The sequence below is a fragment of the Lepisosteus platostomus genome, chromosome 6, assembly GCF_059453375.1.
Source record: "Lepisosteus platostomus isolate fLepPlt1 chromosome 6, fLepPlt1.hap1, whole genome shotgun sequence".
Taxonomy (NCBI): domain Eukaryota; kingdom Metazoa; phylum Chordata; class Actinopteri; order Semionotiformes; family Lepisosteidae; genus Lepisosteus; species Lepisosteus platostomus.
The window spans coordinates 5,003,643-5,017,525 of record NC_142616.1 but is presented as its reverse complement, the minus strand read 5'-3'; the positions used below and the strand labels follow the sequence as shown (position 1 = coordinate 5,017,525).

General features: G+C 50.5%; 1 protein-coding gene and 1 long non-coding RNA gene across 2 annotated transcripts in view; both read right to left on the bottom strand.

Annotated features, from left to right (window-relative positions):
- Positions 1 to 2,643: 2,643 nt before the first annotated feature.
- On the bottom strand, positions 2,644 to 10,915 carry LOC148659700 (serine protease 33-like). The gene is made up of 6 exons (XM_088637503.1): positions 10,435 to 10,915; positions 7,238 to 7,258; positions 6,522 to 6,684; positions 5,686 to 5,957; positions 4,196 to 4,341; positions 2,644 to 3,045 (listed from the first exon to the last, which is right to left on the bottom strand). Exons 1-6 carry the CDS (start codon positions 10,481 to 10,483, stop codon positions 2,755 to 2,757), a joined length of 942 nt encoding a protein of 313 aa, XP_088493629.1. The 5' UTR covers positions 10,484 to 10,915; the 3' UTR covers positions 2,644 to 2,754.
- LOC148659697 (uncharacterized) overlaps positions 2,644 to 13,883 on the bottom strand; it is a 52,238-nt gene continuing 40,998 nt past the window's right edge. The window contains exon 2 of the long non-coding RNA XR_015939756.1: positions 2,644 to 2,718. This is a non-coding gene — a long non-coding RNA (uncharacterized LOC148659697). The remainder of the gene's footprint in view (positions 2,719 to 13,883) is intronic.

The window sequence follows — 13,883 nt, the reverse complement described above, 5'->3', positions numbered from 1 at the left end:
GGTTCGCAAGCCTTACCTCACCACCGAAGGAAACCTCACAGGGTGACACCCGTTACAGGCTCACGACGGGGTGCTGTGGAACCTCCCCCCCACCCCACTGCTGGACAGTCATTCAGATGTGAACCACCCTAGTGAGAACTGTGTTAGCAGCTCTCAGGGCCACAGCAGCGTGACTGACATCACGCCCTTTAAAATCAAGCACAAGAAACAGAGAGAATGAACCCGATAACCCCTCGGGTCCCTTGTTTCAGACACTGTAATTCTGCATCTTTACTGTGAGGGTCCACATTCTCTCTTATCTTATAAGGATGGGCCAGACCCACTCCTGAGAAGTGGGGGAAGGCTTTCGAGAGCACATTCAGTGGGTACTGTGGTGGGCAGGGCTCTGGAATGAGCCAAGAACGGGGTTTGTCCTACGAAGGGGCCACACGGCCGCACGACTTCCGCTGGCTCGTGTCCGTTCTTAATTCTCGTGGGAACGGAGCTTGTTCCCGCCCCCGTTCCTGTGGTGACGGTCCATCGCTGTAGCAACGCTGTCAAGTGACTCCAGAGAGCGGTATCGGATTTCACGTCCGGAAAGCGACCTGTGGGAATTCAACGCGCACACGCCTCCTTTCCCGGAGTGCTCTTTCACGTCCTCCCGACCCCCTCGCCCGTCAAGGAGCGGTGGCACTGTGGTTAAGGCTCTGCGCCTGTGGCTGGGAGGTTGCCAGTTCAAATCCTGCAGCCAGCCGAGGAATCCCAACTCCCGTGGGCCCCTGACCAAGGCCCTTCACCCCCAGCTGCTCCAGGGGTGCTGTATAAATGGCTGACCCTGCGCTCTGACCCCCAGCTTCTCTCCCTGTCTGCGTGTCTCATGGAGAGCGAGCTGGGGTCTGCGAAAAGACAAATTCCTAATGCAAGAAATGGTACATTGCCAATAAAGTGATCTGATCTTACCTGATCTGCCTGTTCGTCTCCCTACTCTAAAGAATCGATTCAGAGCAGAGTGGAGGTGGACGCAGGGGCCAGTGTGGCGCACGAGAGAGCGTCTGTCCGCCTGCCCTGTGTTACTGTGGCTTTCCTCCTGTTTCTTATTCTTTCATAACTGGTGTGATATTTAAATTCTGGAATCTGTGTAGAAGGGGAAGCATTAATTAAAAGCCCTTAGTACCACATTTCTTGCATAACATTGGAGACTGAACAATATATTGGAGACTGAATTTATGTATGTAAGGAGTGTCTCTGGGGTCTGTAATAATTCCTTACTTGCACTATGGCACTTTTCTGTACACTCAAAGTTTTTCACAGGTCATGGGGATCCCCTCCAGTGTCCCCCCCCACCTGAATGATGCTTCAGTCTGCTCACACACAGCAGCTCTCAGTGGGGAGGAGAGCAGAGTGATGGAGCCAGTTCAGAGAGGGGGGTTATTAGGAGGCCATGATGGGTAAAGACCAGGGGGAAATTTGGCCAGGACACCGGGGTGACACCCCTACTCTTTTTGAGAGACGCCCTGGGATTTTTAATGACCACACAGAGTCAGGACCTCGGTTTTACATCTCATCCGAAGGATTGAGCCTTCTCATAGTTTAGTATCCCTGTCGCTATACTGGGGCATGAGGACCCACACAGAACTGCACGGTGAGCACCCCTACTGGCCCTAATAACATCTCTTCCTGCTGCAACCTTAGCTTTCCCAGGATTCTCCCATCCAGGTACTGGCCAGGCTCACACCTGCTGAGCTCCAGTGGGGCTGTCAGTTGTGAGGTGTGGGGTGACATAGCTGCTGGCTATATGACTCCTATATGTATTAGGGTCTGTATTAATCTCTCTGTGTGAGGAGTGTCTCTGGGGTCTGTATTAATCTCTCTGTGTGAAGAGTGTCTCTGGGGTCTGTATTAATCTCTCTGTGTGAGGAGTGTCTCTGGGGTCCGTATTAATCACTCTGTGTGAGGAGTGTCACGGGGGTCTGTATGAGGGTCTGTATTAATCTCTGTGTGAGGAGTGTCTCTGGGGTCTGTATTAATCTCTCTGTGTGAGGAGTGTCTCTGGGGTCTGTATGAGGGTCTGTATTAATCTCTGTGTGAGGAGTGTCTCTGGGGTCTGTATTAATCACTCTGTGTGAGGAGTGTCTCTGGGGTCTGTATTAATCTCAGTGTGAGGAGTGTCTCTGGGGTCTGTATTAATCTCTCTGTGTGAGGAGTGTCTCTGGGGTCTGTATGAGGGTCTGTATTAATCTCTGTGAGGAGTGTCTCTGGGGTCTGTATTAATCTCTCTGTGTGAGGAGTGTCTCTGGGGTCTGTATTAATCTCTCTGTGTGAGGAGTGTCTCTGGGGTCTGTATTAATCACTCTGTGTGAGGAGTGTCACGGGGGTCTGTATTAGGGTCTGTATTAATCTATGTGAGGAGTGTCTCTGGGATCTGTATGAGGGTCTTTATTAATCTCTCTGTGTGAGGAGTGTCTCGGGTCTGTATGAGGGTCTTTATTAATCTCTCTGTGTGAGGAGTGTCTCTGGGGTCTGTATTAGGATCTATATTAATCTCTCCGTGTGAGGTGTGAATCTGAATTACAGTTATATGTGGCTCACTGTGTTCTGTTTGTCCCTGGATCCTTTTTAGAGTCCGGGAGCTCAGCAGATAAAAAAACAAAACTAGTCAGTTGATCATGATTTGAAGTTTACTGATGAAAGAACCCATCATAACACAGTTCCAGCAGCACTAGCGCTCACTGCAGCACACTGCGGTACACTTCCGTCGTCGGTGTTCGGCGTGAGTTACAGCAGCGCGGGCAGTCCGGCCGCCAGCAGCAGCGCCAGGGGCGCGATGGCGGGTGAGCACGCGGTGCACTTGTAGGAGCTGTCGGTGTTGATGCCGGAGGACGTGTAGGTCACGAACCCCGGCGCCGGGGAAGAGCCGATCTGGGCCTGGATCCAGGCCTTGTACTGGGACACGCGGGTGTACACCCCAGGGAGATTGGGCCGGGCACAGCCCTGTCCAAAGCTCACAATACCAGCCTGGACCCAGACGGAGCTCTGCTTGGACACCAGGGGGCCTCCGGAGTCTCCCTGCAGAGAGAGGGAGTGGGAGGAGAGGTTGTTGGGTGGTTTTCCAGATCTTTGTCTTTCATTTCAGGTTATCTTGCCTGGGTAGGATTCAGCTGCTGAGCTCAACGGTGCATGTACAGTAGTCTGCTTCTGGGTTATTTACACGATCTTTATGTTAAACATTCATTATGTATGTGTCACCTTCTCACCGCTAGTTTCAGGGTTAAGTGCAGCATGTTAAAGTGAGCACTAGTTTTGCTGGTACGGTATTATGATGTATTATGAACTTCCAGTCATGATTGATTGACTAATCTTTGATTAACTAAACTCCCTGAATCTAAAAACAGAGACTAAAAAGACTCCAGGGACAAACAGAATTCAGAGAGTCACATATAAACCTAATTCAGACACACACCTTACATACAGATCCTCATACAGACCCCAGAGACACTCCTCACAGAGGGAAATTAATACAGACCCAGAGACACTCCACACACAGAGAGATTAATACAGACCCTAATACAGACCCCAGAGACACTCCTCACACGGAGAGATTAATACAGACCCCAGAGACACTCCTCACACAGAGAGATTAGTACAGACCCTAATACAAACCCCAGAGACACTCCTCACACAGGGAAATTAATACAGACCCAGAGACACTCCACACACAGAGAGATTAATACAGACCCTAATACAGACCCCAGAGACACTCCTCACACAGAGAGATTAATACAGACCCTCATACAGACCCCAGAGACACTCCTCAGACAGAAAGATTAATACAGACCCCAGAGACACTCCTCACACAGAGATATTAATACAGACCCTAATACAGACCCTAGAGACACTCCTCACACAGAGAGATGAATACAGACCCTAGTACATATTCAGTAGGAGTCATATAGCCAGCATTTATGTCACCCCACACCCCACAGCTCACCCTGCAGTTCTGTGTGGGTCCTCATGCCCCAGTATATATTAATACAGACTGCAGAGACACTCCTCAGACAGAGAGATTAATACAGACAGTAATACTGTATAGATTGTATTAAAACTAATACAGACTCGTATACACATTTTACAATTTAAATATCACACAAATTCTGAAAGAGTAAGAAGCAGAAGAGAGGACAGAATCTCAGAGGCAGGCAGGCTGTGCCTGTGCTACCTGGCAGGAGTCTTTGCCCCCCTGTCTCAGTCCAACGCAGATCATGTTACTGGTGATGTTGTATTCAGAGTTCAGGCATCTGCACTCCTGGTTTCCAATCACTGGCAGCTGCACCTCCTGCAGGGCACCTTGTTGTGGCAAAGAGCCTGCAAGAGACGAGAGGCTCCCGGTCACCTCTTTCCCCAGCGAGTGCTGAGGGTATCTGCAGGGGAGTCCCTCCCTGTTGTGTGCTCGGCCAGCTTGTAGAAAACCATCTGCATCTCATTGCTCTGTGAGTCTATGAGTCGAATGTGTTCTGTTATATTCTGTCTGGAGTGTCCCCAAGGAGGACAGTGGTTAGCAATGCAGCCTCACTGCGCCAGGGCCCCGGGCTCAGTCCCAGACCTCGGGGTGCTGTCTGTGTGGGATTTGTATGATCTCTACATATTCGCTTGAGTTTTCTCCCACAGTCCAAAGACAGGCCGGTGGGTTAATTGGCTTCTGGGAAAATTAAATAAATAAATCCTCACACTTAATAGCACTTTTCTGGACACTCCACTCAAAGCTCTTTACAGGAAATGGGGAATCCCACTTCCTCCACCAGTGTGTCCCCCCCACCTGGATGAAGCTCCAGTCTGCTCACACACAGCAGCTCTCAGTGGGGAGGAGAGCAGAGCGATGAAGCCAGTTCAGAGAGGGGGGTTATTAGGAGGCCATGATGGGTAAAGACCAGGGGGAAATTTGGCCAGGATGTCGGGATGACACCCCTACTCTTTTCGAGAGACGCCCTGGGATTTTTAATGACCACAGACAGTCAGGACCTCAGTTTTATGTCTCATCTGAAGGACGGCGCCTTTTTACAGTCTAGTGTCCCCGTCACTATACTGTGGCATCAGGACCCACATAGACTGCAGGGTGAGTGCAGCCTATTGGTTCCAATACCACCTCTTCCAGCAGCAACCTTAGTCTATGTGGGTCTCAATACCCCACAGCCAGGTGGTTCAGTCAGTCTCTAGCGCAGATATCTGGAACAACCCTAGATCCCCTACTGGCCCCTCTAACACCTCTCCCAGCAGCAGCCTCAGCTTTCCCAGGAGTCTCCCAGCCAGGTACTGACCAGACTCACTCCTGCTGAGCTCCAGTGGCGCTGCCTGTGCTGAGCTGCAGGGCGACATGGCTGCTGGCTAAAATTGGCCCTGTTGTGAGTGTGTGTGCCCTGTGAAGGACTGGTGTCCTGTCCAGGGTGTACCCAGCCTTTTTCCTGTTGCTTGCTGGGAGGGGCTCTGGCTCCCCAGCGACCCTGAGTTGGATGAAGCCCTTAGAAAATGGAGGGATAGATGGATGGATGGAGTGTCCTAAGGCCCCCCTGTGGTGGCCTAAAGCGACACAGACTCTGCAAGATGCGGCTGCTGTGCTGCTCTGGTTCTGTCTTCAGCGCGCAGGTCTGTTTCTGCTCTTCCGTTCTTCGGGTCCGGTCGGTCTGCTCAGCCCTGGCAGCAGTGGGGACTCACCTCCCTCTGCAGTCGTGCCATAGCCAGTGACCCAGCAGCTGGTCCCAGTGTAGAAGGAGCTGCCGCTGTCGGCCAGACAGATGGGCTGGATGTAGCTGGTGAAGGAGACGGAGCTGCTCAGCTTCAGCAGGGCGACGTCGTTGTTGAAGGTAGTGGGGTTGTAGCTTGGGTGAACAATGATCTGCTGGACACTTTTGGCTACTCCGTTAGTGCTGGCCAGAGACAACTTCAGCCAGCCCAGATACACCATCCAGCTACTGGGAACGCTGCTTCTGCACAGAGAGAGCAGTTGTGAGTGTTAATAATAATGATTCATAATAATTCTTCACACTTACATAGCGCTTTTCTGGACACTCCACTCAGAGCTCTTTACAGGTAATGGGGAATCCCACTACCGCCACCAGTGTGTCCCCCCACCTGGATGAAGCTCCAGTCTGCTCACACACAGCAGCTCTCAGTGAGGAGGAGAGCAGAGTGATGGAGCCAGTTCAGAGAGGGGGGTTATTAGGAGGCCACGATGGGTAAAGACCAGGGTGAATTTTCACCAGGACACCGGGGTAACACCCCTACTCCTTTCAAGAGACGCCCTGGGATTTTTAATGACCACAGAGTGTCAGGACCTCGGTTTTACGTCTCATCTGAAGGACGGAGCCTTTTTACAGTCTAGTGTCCCAGTACAGTGTTAGTCTGTCTCCTGTCACCAGCGGTCCGGTTCCTCAGGGTTGACAATGATACTACAGGGAAAGTGTTGGTGTCAGTGACAGGTGTCATCCTGTAGTTAGAATAGCTCTTACATTTATTTCATGGGTAGGTCAGATGTTCTTGTGTCTCCTTACCCTGAGAAGCAGTGCGCAGCAGACAGCACCCACTGATTGTTGATCAGAGACCCTCCACAACTGTGACTCCCCCTCAGCTGCAGGCTGGCCTGCCAGGGCCAGTAGCCCTCCAGGGCAGACTGGCCCCCTACGATGCGGGTGTTGAGGGGTGCCCGTCCACACACTGGAAGGAAGTTGGACATTTCTCTTGGTTTTTTCAAAATGATTTCACAATTCATGATGTGAGCATGACATCTACAGAAGGGGATCACTGTAGCCTGACTCTCCTGTCCCCATGCAGCGATTCCTGTACCCCAGCTATTGTGTACCCCTGCTGTGGTGTGCACTGTACCTCAACACTCCTGTACCCCTTTTTTAGAGTTTGCTGTCATCCACATCTTGTACCTCTGCTGTGATTGTGCTGTACCTTGACTCTCCTGTACCCCAGCTGCAGTGTGTGCTGTACCCCAACTATCCCATACCCCAGCTGTAATGTGTGCAGTCCCCCAAATCTCCTGCACCTCCCGTTGCGTTGTGTGCTGTACCCCTAATCTCCTGTTCTCCAGCTGCTGTACCCCAACTCTCACATAGTGTACCACGTACGAGAAGGCTCTGTTGTGAAATTAAGGGCAATAAACGATATTCACTCCATTTAGTGTCTCTAAGTACAGAGACTGAAGTGCGCTGCCCGTCGGTCATCGGCCTCTCTCTTTGAGCACATCGGAGTCAGGACTCACCACTGCTCTGAGCGTCAGTCCCTGAAAAACACAATGAAAGACAAACCGCTGGTGAAACACTGGAGCCACAGACAGCAGTATTACCTCCACGTTTGCCAAAAGAACACGATCCAGAGGCACAGTAGTCCGTTTGAACTGTGGATAATAGCTGCCTGCAGGGCCGGCTGTTAATGACATCATCACATCTTGCATGCTGGGAGCAGTGGAGCATGCTGGGAATGAGCCAGCCTCACATTGTTTCCCTCCCTCTGTGTGGAAGGAGTCTGAACCAGGCTATGGAGGAACATTGGCCGAACTTGTGAGCTCATGCTCGGATCCTTCTTACTTGATCCCTCAACCCTAATGGCTATGTTCATAATGGCTTGATAACGCTACTTAAAGTAATATCTAGTAATGTAATCAGCAGTAATAATTAATAGCAGTAGTAATAGAAATATCAGCAGGAGTAATAATAATATCAGCAGCAGTTGTAGTATGAGCAGTTGTGATAATTGTCAGTAGTAACAATATCAGCGGATGTAATAGTACTATCAGTAGCAGTTATAGTATTCACAGTAGTAATAATTACAATAGTAATGTAAGCAGCAGTAATAATTGCTGTAGCAGTAGTAATAATAATATCAGCAGAATTAATATCAGTAGCAGTTGTAATATAAGCATTAGTGATAATTGCAACAATATAAATATAAAGTAAGCAGCAGTAATAATTACAGCAGTAGTAATAATATCAGCAGAAGTAATAATACTATCAGTAGCACATGTAGTATTACCAGTGGTAATAATTGCAACTATAGTAATTTAAGCAGCAGTAATAATTGTAGCAGTAGTTATAGTAATGTCAATAGTAGTAATAGGAATAGTAAAAGGAATATTTGTAGCAGAATTAATACCTGTTGTAGTAGTAATAACTATTAACAGCGGTAAAAGCAGTAGCTATAACTATAGGAGGAGTAGCAGAAGGTTCATTAATAGCTGTAGTGGTAGTAGTAATAGTTGTAGGAAGAGTAATAGCAGTAGAAGTAATAGCTTTAGGGGGAGTAGTAATAGTGACAGTAACAGCTGTAGTAGCAGCAGTAGTAATAGCTGTAGAAGGAGTAGGAGCAGTAGTCACAGTAACAGCTGTAGTAGCAGCAGTAGTAATAGCTGTAGAAGGAGTAGGAGCAGTAGTCACAGTAACAGCTGTAGTAGCAGCAGTAGTAATAGCTGTAGAAGGAGTAGGAGCAGTAGTCACAGTAACAGCTGTAGTAGCAGCAGAAGTAATAGCTGTAGGAGGAGTAGGAGCAGTAGTCACAGTAACAGCTGTAGTAGCAGCAGTAGTAATAGCTGTAGGAGGAGTAGGAGCAGTAGTCACAGTAACAGCTGTAGTAGCAGCAGTAGTAACAGCGGTAGGAGGAGTAGGAGCAGTAGTCACAGTAACAGCTGTAGTAGCAGCAGTAGTAATAGCTGTAGGAGGAGTAGGAGCAGTAGTCACAGTAACAGCTGTAGTAGCAGCAGTAGTAATAGCTGTAGGAGGAGTAGGAGCAGTAGTCACAGTAACAGCTGTAGTAGCAGCAGTAGTAATAGCTGTAGGAGGAGTAGGAGCAGTAGTCACAGTAACAGCTGTAGTAGCAGCAGTAGTAATATCTGTAGGAGGAGTAGGAGCAGTAGTCACAGTAACAGCTGTAGTAGCAGTAGTCACAGTAACAGCTGTAGGAGGAGTAGGAGCAGTAGTCACAGTAACAGCTGTAGTAGCAGCAGTAGTAATAGCTGTAGGAGGAGTAGTAGCTGTAGTCACAGTAACAGCTGTAGTAGCAGCAGTAGTAATAGCTGTAGGAGGAGTAGGAGCAGTAGTCACAGTAACAGCTGTAGTAGCAGCAGTAGTAATAGCTGTAGGAGGAGTAGGAGCAGTAGTCACAGTAACAGCTGTAGTAGCAGCAGTAGTAACAGCTGTAGGAGGAGTAGGAGCAGTAGTCACAGTAACAGCTGTAGTAGCAGCAGTAGTAATAGCTGTAGGAGGAGTAGGAGCAGTAGTCACAGTAACAGCTGTAGGAGGAGTAGTGGTGGTAGTAATAGCTTTAGGAGTACTAGCAGTAGTAGTAATAGCTGTAGAAGTAGTAGTAGTAATATCTGTACGAGGAGCAGTGGTAGTAGTCAATAGCTGTGGGAGGAGCAGCAGTATTGCTATTAGACATAATGAATGACGTCAATGGTGCCGATGGATACAAAGCTCTGCGGTGTCACATGTCACCCTGATGTCGATCTGTGTTTCTTAAATCTCCGACTCGCTGTCTGTGTAGGAGAGCAGTGGGTGAGGCAGCCGGGGAAGGAGCTGAAGCTCTCGACTGACGACCTGTGACGAGGACTCCGGTCACCTGTCCCAGAGCTGGTGTTTATCTCTGATTTCCAACTCTGAGCCTGCCTGTCCCTCTCCAGGATGGACAGCTCCAGTTCTGGTCCCCGTATCCTGTCATTACTTAGTTGATCTAATTATTTGAATAATCGTTTTGGCTGCAATCAGCAAATGAAAGAAGCCCATCAATTCTGCTATATAGAAAAAATAATGATGTATATCTAATGTAAATCTATGTATATTTTAATTGAGAACAACCCAGTGCCTTGTTTGGTAGTTAGGAGTTAATTGATCCCAGGATCCCATCCAGCTGTATCTTGAGAGAACCAGGGTATCGTTTTCAACAACATGGCTGGGTAGCTTGTTCCACACCCCCACCACCATCTGTGTAAAGAATAGCGTCCTGTCCTGAGTGGAGTTTCTCACCCAGCTGTGTCCTGCGAGAAGTCAGGGTATCATCTTCAACAACAGGGCTGGGCAGCTTGTTCCACACCCCCACCACCCTTTGCGCAAAGATGCGTCTCCTGTTATCAGTTTTAACTGCACTTGGTTTCCCCCTGTGCCTTCTGGTTCATGTGTCACTGTTGATCCTCTGACTTGATTTTGTCACTGCCCTCGAGGCCTTTGAACACTTGAATCATGTCCCTTCACGGTCTTTTCTGTTCAAGACTACGTTGGGAGAGTTGGGGTCTCCCCGAAAAACTGCTTCCTCTCTTGCACATAAACTTCTCAGCCTTCACTTCCTCTGCCTGTGGTTCTGCAGGGTGTCGAGAGACTGGAGGACAGCAGGAGCGCGTCCCCCAGAGGAAAGACGCTCCAGAGCTTCAACAGAGTCAATGAGTTCATTAACACAGTTTTCATCACTTACCAACCATGAAGAGCAGAGCTGCGCCGAAGAGACAGAGCACTGTCCTCATGTCGGGTGTGTCCTGCTGTGAGCGTCTGTGGAGATCTCAGATTCTGTCTCCACCCAGGAGCTGTGGTATCTCTCCAGAATTCTGTCACACCAGCCTGATTTTATTTCGCTTTACTCTCTACCTGTGTCGGTATTTCCCAGAGTCCTGTATTGACCTCTTAAACGTCCTTGCTGTTTTACTATGTTGAGTCTCAGTCCAGTCAGTGTATCTGTATTAACCCCTCTTTCTCAGTGCAGTGTTAATGTACTGGAGTGTCCAGTCAGTGTGTCTGTATGAACCCCTCTCTCTCTCAGTGCAGTGTTCATGTACTGGAGTGTCCAGTCAGTGTGTCTGTACTAGTCCTCCTGAACTAGTCCCGTCTCTCTGCTGTGTGAGTCTGTGGGTGTCAGCTTGTGGTCCTGACAGTGCTGTGTTTCAGAGGAGGGAAGGGTCAGCAGGTACACAGACCTGTTCTGTCAGTCTCTCTTGTTGGTGTTTTGTTCACAGTCCTGAGGCCACGCCTGTTCTTAATGCAGACACAGCACAACTGCACCCAAGAGGGGCACACACTGCCTCACACACACTCACGCACTGCCCTACACATACGCACACAAAATCACACTCTGCCCCACACACACTCATGCACTGCCCTACACATACTCACACACTGTCCCTCCACACACACTCACACTCTGCCCCACACACACTCACGCACTGCCCTACACATACTCACACAAACTCACACACTGTCCCCCCACACACACTCACGCACTGCCCTACACATACTCACACAAACTCACACACTGTCCCCCCACACACACTCACGCACTGCCCTACACATACTCACACAAACTCACACACTGTCCCCCCACACACACTCACACACTGCCCTACACATTCTCACACAAACTCACACACTGTCCCCCGACACACACTCACACACTGCCCTACACATTCTCACACAAACTCACACACTGTCCCCCCACACACACTCACACACTGCCCTACACATACTCACACAAACTCACACTCTGCCCTACACAAACTCACACAAACTCACACACTGTCCCCCCACACACACTCACGCACTGCCCTCCACATACTCACACAAACTCACACACTGTCCCCCCACACACACTCACACACTGCCCTACACATTCTCACACAAACTCACACACTGTCCCCTCACACACACTCACGCACTGCCCTACACATACTCACACAAACTCACACACTGTCCCCCCACACACACTCACGCACTGCCCTACACATACTCACACAAACTCACACACTGTCCCCCAACACACACTCACACACTGCCCTACACATACTCACACAAACTCACACACTGTCCCCCAACACACACTCACGCACTGCCCTACACATACTCACACAAACTCACACACTGTCCCCCCACACACACTCACGGACTGCCCTCCACATACTCACACAAACTCACACACTGTCCCCTCACACACACTCACGCACTGCCCTACACATACTCACACAAACTCACACACTGTCCCCCCACACACACTCACGCACTGCCCTCCACATACTCACACAAACTCACACACTGTCCCCCCACACACACTCACGCACTGCCCTACACATACTCACACAAACTCACACACTGTCCCCCAACACACACTCACACACTGCCCTACACATACTCACACAAACTCACACACTGTCCCCCAACACACACTCACGCACTGCCCTACACATACTCACACAAACTCACACACTGTCCCCCGACACACACTCACACACTGCCCTACACATACTCACACAAACTCACACACTGTCCCCCGACACACACTCACACACTGCCCTACACATACTCACACAAACTCACACACTGTCCCCCGACACACACTCACACACTGCCCTACACATACTCACACAAACTCACACACTGTCCCCCCACACACACTCACGCACTCCCCTACACATACTCACACAAACTCACACACTGTCCCCCCACACACACTCACGCACTGCCCTACACATACTCACACAAACTCACACATTGTCCCCCACACAAACTCACGCACTGCCCTACACATACTCACACACACTCACACTCTGCCCTACACAAACTCACACAAACTCACACACTGTCCCCCCACACACACTCACGCACTGCCCTCCACATACTCACACAAACTCACACACTGTCCCCCCACACACACTCACGCACTGCCCTCCACATACTCACACAAACTCACACACTGTCCCCTCACACACACTCACACACTGCCCTACACATTCTCACACAAACTCACACACTGTCCCCTCACACACACTCATGCACTGCCCTACACATACTCACACAAACTCACACACTGTCCCCCAACACACACTCACGCACTGCCCTACACATACTCACACAAACTCACACACTGTCCCCCGACACACACTCACACACTGCCCTACACATACTCACACAAACTCACACACTGTCCCCTCACACACACTCACACACTGCCCTCCACATACTCACACAAACTCACACACTGTCCCCCCACACACACTCACGCACTGCCCTACACATACTCACACAAACTCACACACTGTCCCCCAACACACACTCACGCACTGCCCTACACATACTCACACACTGTCCCCCCACACACACCCACACTCTGCCCCACATACACTGTCCCCCCACACACACTTATACTGTCCCCTCACAGTGGGGAGCAGTGAGGAGGAGTTGGGAAACGTGGGGAGCAGAGGGGAGCAGTGAGAAGCAGTGAGGAACAGTGGGGAGCGTGAGGACGCGTGGGGAGCACTGAGGAGGAGTGGGGAGATGTGAGGTAAAGTGGGGAGCAGTGGATAGCATTGAGGAGCAGTGAGGAAACATTGGGAGGAGTGAGGAGCAGTGGGGAGCAGTGAGGACACGTGGGGAGCAGTAAGGAGGAGTGGGGGAGCAGTGAGGAGGAGTGAGGAGGAGTGGGGGAGCACTGAGGAGGAGTGGGGGAGACGTGAGGACACGTGGGGAGCAGTGAGGAACAGTGAGGAACAGTGGGGAGCAGTGAGGAGGAGTGGGGGAGCAGTGGGGAGCAGTGAGGACACGTGGGGAGCAGTGTGGAGGATTGGGGAGCAGTGAGGAGGAGTGAGGAACAGTGGGGAGCAGTGAGGATCAGCGGGGAGCAGTGAGGAGCACTGAGGAGGAGTGGGGGAGCAGTGAGGAGCAGTGAGGAGGAGTGGGGAGACGTGAGGACACGTGGGGAGCAGTGAGGAACAGTGGGGAGCAGTGAGGAGGAGTGGGGGAGCGGTGAGGAGCAGTGGGGAGCAGTGAGGAGGAGTGGGAGAGCAGTGAGGAGGAGTGGGGGAGTAGTGGGGAGCAGTGAGGAGGAGTGAGGAACAGTGGGGAGCAGTGAGGAGGAGTGAGGAATAATGGGGAGCAGTGAGG

What these genes read in the sequence shown, in the direction of transcription:
- LOC148659700 (XM_088637503.1), bottom strand. Translation starts at nt 10,483, where the DNA reads ATGAGGACAGTGCTCTGTCTCTTCGGCGCAGCTCTGCTCTTCATGGTT. An exon ending in AGCTCTGCTCTTCATGGTTG is followed by an intron (nt 7,259 to 10,434) that starts GTAAGTGATGAA and finishes TGTGTTTTTCAG; the next exon opens with GGACTGACGCTCAGAGCAGT. An exon ending in GACTGACGCTCAGAGCAGTG is followed by an intron (nt 6,685 to 7,237) that starts GTGAGTCCTGAC and finishes ACTTCCTTCCAG; the next exon opens with TGTGTGGACGGGCACCCCTC.